We start from the raw sequence: 10,026 nt of genomic DNA, 5'->3' as shown, positions 1-10,026 counted from the left end.
ATAAACATGGATATCCCCCACCTTAATCTCTACGTTAATATATAAATAAAAAAGGTGAAATCGTCCCTCGATTAGCTCCTTTATTTCTGGTAACTCACTAATTGAGTTGACCCTATTTTTGGTATTTGTCTAATTGAGGTGACTGCTCTATGGATACGTATCACTCCATCTCAAAGACAGCTTTGTGTTGTTTATTTAGAGACAGAGAGTCCTCACAGAACTGATTAATAAATCAGACTGAGATTCAACTTCTAATTAGAACTTCGATTTGGATTATGCAAACTAAAATTTACCGAGTTAACTACTCTGTTTATAGAACCAACAAGCAAAGTAATAGAAAATTCTGCAACTTTGTTCATGACATACAAATTACAATCAGGATCTAACTTGCATGAACTACAAAAGAAAATATTTAAGGCTACAAACCCATTACCGCATATGCAACCAACACACTTTAAACAAACATTCAAAGAGCAACTGGCGTATTTGGGGCGGATTCAAAATCTTTTCCCGAAATGTAGGCCCGATTCAACAGTGTTTCCATCTCATCATCCTGCAAACATAAAACAGTCAACAATGCATTATCAGTTACAAGTTACAACATATTACGAAATAATCCTCACTGTCTTACGCGTTTCTTTTTAGATTGAATAACGATCTCAAAGTTGACAGGAATTATTACTTACCATCTTCAAGACAAAGAAGAGCCATTTTCCATATCAATATCGAGATTCCAGCCTCTGCATAAAAACAAATAATTAATTTACAAGTAACAAAAAATTTGTAAATCATAAAGTGAACAAAAACGATACCTCTCTGCAGCTTCTCGTTTTAATTGTTCAAGATGGTTTGCAAGTTGGACGCATGCAGCTTCAATTGAAATGTTATTCTCACAGAGCTCCTTCCATTGTGCTGATAAAGCATTTAGCTCGTATGCGGTAGTTTGCTGTTAGCAAAATGTGCGTGAAACCTCAATTAATATATTACAGCTCGTTATTTTATACCCAACCACATAATGTACCTGATGATATTTTCGTTCCCGGTTAACAGTTTCTATCTTTTTGTTTAACTCAGCTGCCTGTGTTTGCAATCTGGAAAAAGGGAAGAAGACCAAAATGCTCATATTTGCAAAACCACTACTTGTAACTTTTTATAAATTATATTATATTCCATACAGAAAACACATTAATGCTACATTTAACAGCTAAAACACCAAATACACCACAAAGAACATAAATTGATATATTTATTTAATATACAAAAGTATAACTATAATGCCAGAAACAAAAGAAAATCACCCAAATCAAACTCAATATATCTAAAATACATATAATAATAGTCCTGTGCACTTTGGTGTGTGATTCCAGTAGCATGTTATGTCTGCTATGCTCTCTCTCAATGCACAATCAAGCATATAAAAATGCTAAAAAAGCACGGTAATATAACAACATAATTTATTCAATGGAATAAATGGAAAGCTATGAAAGCTAAAAAATTAAGTTTTTCTGATATGGGGTGTCATGTTGAAAACCATATAAAAAAAGGACTCCCGCAAATGAAAAACTTTAAACCTTGTATTTACGCTAATTATAATATGAAATAATAATCACTGTTAAAGATATAATCGATATCATATACAATGGAGAATGCAAATATTAGAAAAGCAGAATCAGGTAAAAAGTATATTAAAAGAAACAGAGGTAAGAGTTTTTAATTACACTAACCTTGATAAGAATGCTTCTAGTCTCTGATTGTGTTGCTTCCAAACATCAGGCCCATATTTTGACATTAGATCCAAATTTTCCAGCCTGGCATCACATAAGAGCATGTTACACACATAACAATAATGCCGCTAGATCAACTAATAACCCTTTCACAAGCTAAATTGAACCTTACCTGATAACTTGATGTTGCAGTAAACGTTGAGATTTCTGAAGCACCTGCTTCCAAGCAGTTTCATCGTTCCGTGATGGAACGTCAAGCCCGTACCTTGACATATCAAGAGGCGCCATAGGTTTTCCAGACCGCACTCTCTCATACTCCCGTGCAAGCATTGGATAATTCTGGAAAAATTAACGTTTAATATAGGTATCAGAATACTTATTACTTAGTTTCAACTCTTGCTTAATAACTAATAATTTACTACACAAACAAACATGGAATCATGGAGCAAGGGACATCTGAAACTGTGAGTAGCCCAAACAGAACTTAGAACCTTTTTGTAGTATTCAGAAGATAGGCCAAGTTTATAGGAGTGAATGAGTTAGTAAATGAAGATAATTTAAAAGTCTAAAACCAAAAGTGGGAATAAGGTTATTGATAATGGAGACTGCCATTAATAGGCATGGAAAACATGTAAGACACTTTTTGTAGTTATATAATCTTCTCTAGTACACATAACGCAAAAACTGGAAGAATAAGAGTTAAAAGTTAGGCTTACAGATATCTGTGTTTATAGACTAGGAATTCTATCGTAGTTACACCAGGATGCAGGATGCAAAACTAACCTAACTAACGCAAAAAATAAATTGATAAACCTGATACAATAATAGCGTAATAGTATTGTTCATAATAATCACTCTTGTTAGGCATAAATACAAATTAAAGCGTGCCCTTTTGGCCGTGTATAAAACTTAACCTGTAATCTGCATATACTACACTGGAGTTAGTAGTTATGTGCCACTCGTTTCCAAAAACTCATAAAAGACTGTTTTGTGGTAATAAATGATGTGTCTAAGAGACCACAAAACATAAAGGGTTTTGTTTTCTAGTAAAAGTCACTTATATTTCACGTCCTTTAGAGTTGGTTTAGCTCCAGTACAGGTTCTTAGGTTTTAGAGAAATTACCATTACTGACAGTAGATATTACTATAAAAAAATTTCTGAAGTTTTATTTTTATTTACAGCTTTTAATTGGCTTTAGAGTAATTCAGAATACTATCAAATTCCGTCAAGGATTAAAAAAACACACTAGAAATTAAATATACAGGCACGGAATCTGTAAGCAAAATTGATTATAATTAATGAGAGAAAGATGAAGACATACAAAGATGCTAATGGTGGTGACTGGTGAAATAAAACTAAAATCTCCATCAAAAAAGTATTCCATTCGCATGGCTCAAACACACTTTGTAAAATAACTCAAGAGTTGTTGGAACGTGTTTGAAACTTATACCCCAGTCTATGAACTTAGCATTGTTCAAGATTCAACATTGTGATTTTCTGATAGGCGGTTAGTCGTTGATGTTACAAGCAACAAGTTACAATAATGAACCTGTTATTTCTCTGTCATTGTTCTTACTTAAACAAGACGTTCATCTATATATTGCCTTGTTTGAGCACATAAAAACAATCAATGGCACATACAAAAATCATTCTCCATCTCTAAATTCTGTCTCTTCATCTGATTCTATTTATTGACATTCAGATTTCTCTACAATATTTCTCCAAATCCTATTAACTGGTCTATTTTATCCAGAAAATGCCATCTATTTCATATCCAAACGCCTTCTAAAACTAGATTATTAAACTACAAAGCAATTGCAATTACTAATCGTAAAAACATATGATCAACTAGAACTGTAAACGAACCGAACCAAACCGAACAAGGCCCTGTTCATGTTCATCCATTAAGATATTTATGGATCAAGCTAACAGTTCACGAACAGCTAACAGAAAAAAAACTTATTGTTCGTGTTTGTTCATCAAGGAAACAAACTTTTTAGCGAACGGTTCACAAACACAAATTAACACAAACAATGTTTTATTTGATTTGGCTAACCGAGAATGTTCAGTGTCAACGGTTCGGTCCATCTCCAAACTCTGCCCCTTCATCTAATTCTATTCATCGCCATTCGATTTTCGTACAATATTTCTCTAGCTCCTATATACTGATCTACTACAACACTAGATTATTAAAAACCACCAACCAATTACAATCAAATGACCGAACCAAAGGTTACCACTGACCATTCTCGGTTAGCCAAATCAACTAAAACATTGTTTTCTGTTCATTTGTGTTGGTGAACTGTTCACGAGCAAGTTCACTTTCTCAATGAACGAGGTTTATAAACCTTTCACTTGTCTGATCAAAGCTTACTAAACAGACGTGAACAAAGCCTCGTTCGGTTCCTTTACAGCCCTAGATGTAAACAGTCAATAACAGATACAAAATCATTCTCGATCTCTAAATTCTATCTCTTCATTTAATTCCATTCATCACCATACAATTTCCTACAAACAGGTCGACTTAAACCAGTAAAACGCCATCTCTTTGCAAAACATCCACACGCCTCTTAACACAAGATCATTACACCACCAAGCAATTGCAATTAGCAGATGCATAAACATCAATAATCACTATATAAATAACAAATCAAAAACTAACTTCTACTAACTTAGGGGTGTGCAAGAAACCCAAAAAACCGATCCGAAACCGAAAAATCCAAACCGTAACAAAAACCAACGGTTTGGTTTTATGTTTTTGTCTTTGGTTTTGGTTTTGCACATAATAGAAACCGAACCGAATTCCTAAATTTATAGATTTTTAGTTTTTATTTTAAGTAATTTATAAGAATGTAATAAATATGTAACTCAAATATTTTTGTCAAATGTATAATAGTTTACCAGTTAACAATTAACAAAATTATTTATACCTAAATTCATTATTTCCGGCCAACTTTATTTTCAGCCTAAAATTTTCAAGCTCAAATGGCAAAAACCGAAACCAAGCAGAATCCAAAACCAAACCGAATGGTTTCAAAAACTCCAAAAACCGAAGTTTTGGTTTTCGGTTTGGTTTAGCCCAATACCGCACCTAACCGCACCAAGCACCCTGTTAACTAACTAACTAACTAACTAACATAACTAATCTGTTGCAAAACATGTGCAAATCACGTTTCAATTAATTAAAAAAAATAAGCATTAACACATCTATACAAAATTACAAACCCTAGAAACTTAACAGAGCAAAATTAATACCTGAAAGTTGAATTTGGCAACCGGCGGGAGGTCTTTGAGATAATCCGACGGTCTCTTAGAGCTACGACGCATTTCCTCTTCGATTAACCGGTCAACCTCTGCTTTGACTTTGGGGTCGCCGTACTCGTCGTCGATGTACGGCAATGCGTCGATTTGCGCCGCGCTGCTTGACCACGACGGCCGTGAAGACGCCGGAGCTTCCAACAGCATAACCGTCTCGCCGTTGTTCGTCGCCATTGTTGATGAGAGCTTTGAATCACAAACCGAAAGAAAGTTAGGAAGTTATAAATAGTGGCTAAATCGCTTCATAACCGTTTTTAAATAGTGGCAAATGACCCAAAAATCAAACAAAAACCGAACCGGTTTGGACCAGATTGAAACCGTAGGTTTAGAACCGGTTTGTAATTTTCTCCACCAAACCGGTTACCAAATCAAAACCGGTCAAAACCCGAACCGAAACCGATCGTTACATGGTAAGAAATCGATTTCAACCGAATCGAAACCGATCATAAACCGGTTTTGACTTTTGTGGACCAAAACGAACAGATTTTAACCCAAACCGGTTTGTCCACCTCTAGCGTAGAGTAGGGCTAAGCAAAATGGGGTACCGTTACAGATTTAATACTAAGTGTTGAGTTTTCGGTACCGATATCAAAATATTAAAAAAATTAATACTGATATTTTCAATACCACTGCCGGCTCATCCATAGATAGAGGCCCCTTAGCCCAACCATTGCCCGTAATGTATATTCCAAAAGAAATAGTAGCCCATTACACAAATTTAAACAATTGAAAATCTCCAAAATGACTAAATGGATTCCAAAGTTAACCCCTTGTTATGATAACTTCAAAAACCGTCAGACGCCCACTTTCACATGTCATCCATTCAATTTATAACCCGATAAAATCCTTTCGCATGTTAACAAGATTGGCCATTCAACTGATTTTATAAAAATATGACTGTTTAGATTGGCCAACCGACCATTGGTTATAAAAATCCAACCGTTTAGATTGGCTACCTGACCGAAATTTAAACAGTCGGATGCGACGGAAACAGAATTTTTACAATCAACCTGACTGTTTAATAACTCGTCGGCTTTAAGCAAAATCTGACGTTTTTTTAAAATCTGTCACACCCCAACCAACGGCGGAATATGCCAGGACGCAACACAATTTATATCATAGCTCAAAAGACACTAAAAATAATATGTGTCAATTTCTAATTTATTCATTTAAATAATCATACACATTACATCAAACTCAAACTAACTTTTAGAATGCAATATTGCTTTTCAATTGTTGTCATCTCATTCATCACAATTCAATATATACAATGTTCTCACATTTGTCAAGCCACTAAATAAGGCTATAAATATCAAATATATTATGTACAATAATATGGTCTAATATACCCCCTCAGTCTAAGCTGGAGGATCATGAATGCTTTGACTAGCTCGAAAGTCTTCAAACAATGCACGAGGAAGCCCTTTCGTAAAAATGTCAACAAACTGATATCATGAGGGGACATGGAGCACTCTGACCAGACCGTGTTGCACCTTTTCTCGAACAAAATGAATGTCTATTTCGATGTGCTTAGTGCGTTGGTGTTGAACCTATAAATGGCACTAACATTGTCACAATAGACCAAAGAAGAGCGCGAAGGTGGTCGACCCAATTCAAGTAACAAATTACGGACCCAACATAGTTCGGCGACCACATTAGCAACCCCACGGTATTCGGCCTCGGCACTTGAACAAGAAATGGTGGATTGTCGTTTGGAGGACCAGGAGATGAGATTGTCACCAAGATAAACACAATAGCAAGATGTGGAGCGACGAGTATCGGGGCAACCCGCCCAGTTCGCGTCGGTGTATGAAACCAACGAAGAGATAGAGCTACGACACAAGTATAGGCCCTTCAAGATACTACCCTTGACATACCATAGAATTCGCCGGAGGGCATTCATGTGTTCCGTACGAGGCGCATGCATGTGCCTGCAAACTTGTTGGACCGCGTAGGATATAAAGTCGGGTCATTAATCAACGAACTGGCTGTGGCACTGAGTTGGCCTGCTGTGTCTACGGGGGTATGGACGGGGTTACAATCTTTCATATTTGCACGATGAAGGATATCCGCGGCATATGTGGATTGAGAGAGAAAGACTCCATTAGGGTCTCGAGATACTGGTAAACCAAGGAAATAGCTTAAAGCACTAAGGTCCTTCATGGCGAATTCACCGCGAGTTTTGAGAGCATGTGATGAAGTTGTAAAAATTATGTCATCCATATAGAGGAGAAGATAAGCGGTGTCATTACCATGCATGTATATAAAGAGAGAATGATCACACGAACTGTGACGAAAACCCAACATGGTTACATAATCCGTGAATCATTGATACCACGCCCTTGGAGCTTGTAACCCGTAAAGAGACTTCTTTAATCGGCACACATGATTAGGTAAATGAGGATGTCGAAAACCCATAGGTTGATGCATACAGATGGTTTCAGATAAGTTATCATGTAGAAACACATTTTCGACATCCAATTGACTGATATCCTAACCATGAAATAAAGCAATGCTTAAAACTGCACGGATGGTTGCCGGTTTAACAACAGGACTAAACGTCTCATCACAATCAATACCAACCTGTTGAGACCTGCCATCACAGACAAGACGAGCTTTATACCGTTCAAGAGTACCATCTGATTTAGTTTTATGTTTAAAAATCCACATGCACCAAATTACGTTCATGTTCGGCTGACGAGGTACGAGCTCCCATGTCTCATTTACAATAAGAGCATTGAACTCATCAGTCATAGCACTGGTCCAAATTGGGTTGGCTAAGGCATCGGAAGGGTTTCGAGGAAGTGGTTCAAGTGTACTATAGGTGTTAAGGTTAAGAATGGTTTTAGGTTTAGAGATCCCTGTCATAATTCTAGTAGTCATTGTGCATACTGGAGATGGATTTGGTTGGTTAGTAGTAGACAAGGGGGTGGCTACGGTGTGTGGTGTAGAGGGTGTAATGGTAGTGGATGTTGGGGGTGGTGAGGATGGTGGGGTTATGGGAAGGGTACTGTTCTTAAAAGGTGGAGTTGTAGTGTTGGTTGTAGGAGATTGGATTGGAGGAGAATGGGCATGATTTTGTGGGATTGTGGATAATGGAGTGTGGGGCTGGGGTTGGAAATCCGAAGTGGTGGAGGGTTTGGTTTGTAAATTGTGTGGGGAGGATGGAGTTTTTTTGGTTGGTGAGGGTGAAGGAGGTGGACTAGTGGAGGTAGAGTTAGTGTGAGAATTGTGTTGAACATCATTAGAAGAAGTGGGTGGGACCCAATATAAGGGAGAAGGGTCGGAGGATGATTGTAAAAAATTACATGAGGGACAAGGGTTGTGTAAGGTAGAAAAAGGAAATATTGTTTCATCAAAAACTACATGGCGAGATAAAATAATCTTATGAGTGGAAAGTTCATAGCACTTGTATCCCCTATGGTTTGAGGGGTAGCCAAGGAAAACACAAGGGGTGATCGTTTTGGAGCTTATTAACGGAGGTGGATGGGATAAGAGGGTAACAAAGGAAACCGAAGGTTCGAAGGTGGGAATAGGTTGGGTGTTGGCGATATAAGAGCAAGGTGGGGGTGTGATTTTGTTTAGTTTTATTAGGTAGGATGTTAAGAATGTAGGTGGCAAGTTGAAGCGCATGATGCCAAAAATTGGCGGGGACGAAAGCATGTGTAAGAAGTGTACGGATAATGTTGTTGATGGAGCGGATTTTTCTTTCAGCTTTACCGTTTTGAGAGGATGTGTGGGGGCACGAGAAACGGAAATTCATACCGTGTTTGGCACAAAAATCATGGAACGATTTGTTGTTGTATTCGGTGCCGTTGTCACATTAAAATGATTTAATAGACATATTAAATTGGGTTTGTATGAGCTTATTAAAATTAAGGAATATAGAGAATACGTGTGATTTATTGGTTAATGGAAATGTCCATAAATAGTTGGTTAAGTCATCAAGAAATAACACGTAATAGCGATGGCCCCCGGTGCTAAGCACCGGAGAAGTCAATAAATCACTATGTAATATATCAAATGGTAAATAAGTAGTAGATAACGAATCTTGAAACGGTAATTTAATATGTTTGCCAAAAACACAACACTAACAAATACGATTAGTAAAAGGTTTATCAACAGAAATAAATTGTTGTTTATTTAAAACTTGTAATAGAGATGCTCCAGGATGCCCCAGTCTTTTGTGCCAAAGATCCTGTGATAAAGCAGCAAAGGTAGTCGGACTTGTGATCTTTGTGTCGGTAGATAGAGAGAGCGGTTAAAGGTCGCCGGTACTATTGCTGCAGAGGATAGGTATCCGCGTTTGGTAATCATTCACAAGAAAACCAAATGGATCAAATTCAATAGAAATCATATTATCAATAGTAAGGCTACGCACAGATAATAGGTTTTTAATAAGGTTAGGGGCATACATGACATTATTAACGTCTAAGGGTTTATAAGTAGTGGGGATTTTGGTATATCCAGTCCCGAGGATCGGAATTTGAAACCCATTGCCAACGACAATATTGTTCGAAATGCGATTATTGAAATAATAAGAGAGGGTACCTGTTGTGTTGGTCATGTGATTTGTAGCACCGGTGTCAAGATTCCATTGCAAATCTGGATTCAAAGTCATAGTATGGAGAGCTTGCTCAAGGTTCGTTGGCATGTACAAACTTGGATGTTGGGCATAATGCGCTTGTGGTGGCGGACCTTGTAATCTAGCCTGGGAGTTAGGCCCATAAGATGAATTGGGTCGTGGGTTGGGAACTGTAGGGTGTGGTGATGGTGGACTGTGCCAAGGTGTACTCTGCTAATTCCATGTTGAACCCCACTGATTGGTAGGAGGGGTGTGGACCGAACCGTGGTGTTGTGGGAGAGTTGGAGCTTGGCTGTTGTGTATAACCGCGTCCACGGGATCGACCACGACCACGTCCACGGTATCCCCGACCACGACCACCGTCCAAAGTGCTCCTACCATATTGTTCTCGAGTGGGT

General features: G+C 37.6%; 1 protein-coding gene across 1 annotated transcript; it reads right to left on the bottom strand.

Moving 5' to 3' along the window:
• Positions 1 to 286: 286 nt before the first annotated feature.
• On the bottom strand, positions 287 to 5,246 carry LOC143590313 (pre-mRNA-splicing factor SPF27 homolog). Its single transcript, XM_077070829.1, has 7 exons — positions 4,981 to 5,246; positions 1,897 to 2,063; positions 1,725 to 1,808; positions 1,022 to 1,091; positions 813 to 946; positions 687 to 740; positions 287 to 553 (listed from the first exon to the last, which is right to left on the bottom strand). The coding sequence occupies exons 1-6, from the start codon at positions 5,215 to 5,217 to the stop codon at positions 692 to 694; spliced, it is 741 nt and encodes a 246-aa protein (XP_076926944.1). The 5' UTR covers positions 5,218 to 5,246; the 3' UTR covers positions 287 to 553; positions 687 to 691.
• Positions 5,247 to 10,026: the final 4,780 nt, after the last annotated feature.

The sequence above is a fragment of the Bidens hawaiensis genome, unplaced genomic scaffold (genome assembly GCF_021521415.1).
Source record: "Bidens hawaiensis isolate Kalapana, Puna unplaced genomic scaffold, B.hawaiensis_p1.1 tig00038471_1, whole genome shotgun sequence".
Taxonomy (NCBI): domain Eukaryota; kingdom Viridiplantae; phylum Streptophyta; class Magnoliopsida; order Asterales; family Asteraceae; genus Bidens; species Bidens hawaiensis.
The sequence above is the reverse complement of the archived record's forward strand: the minus strand, read 5'-3'. Positions and strand labels throughout refer to the sequence as shown.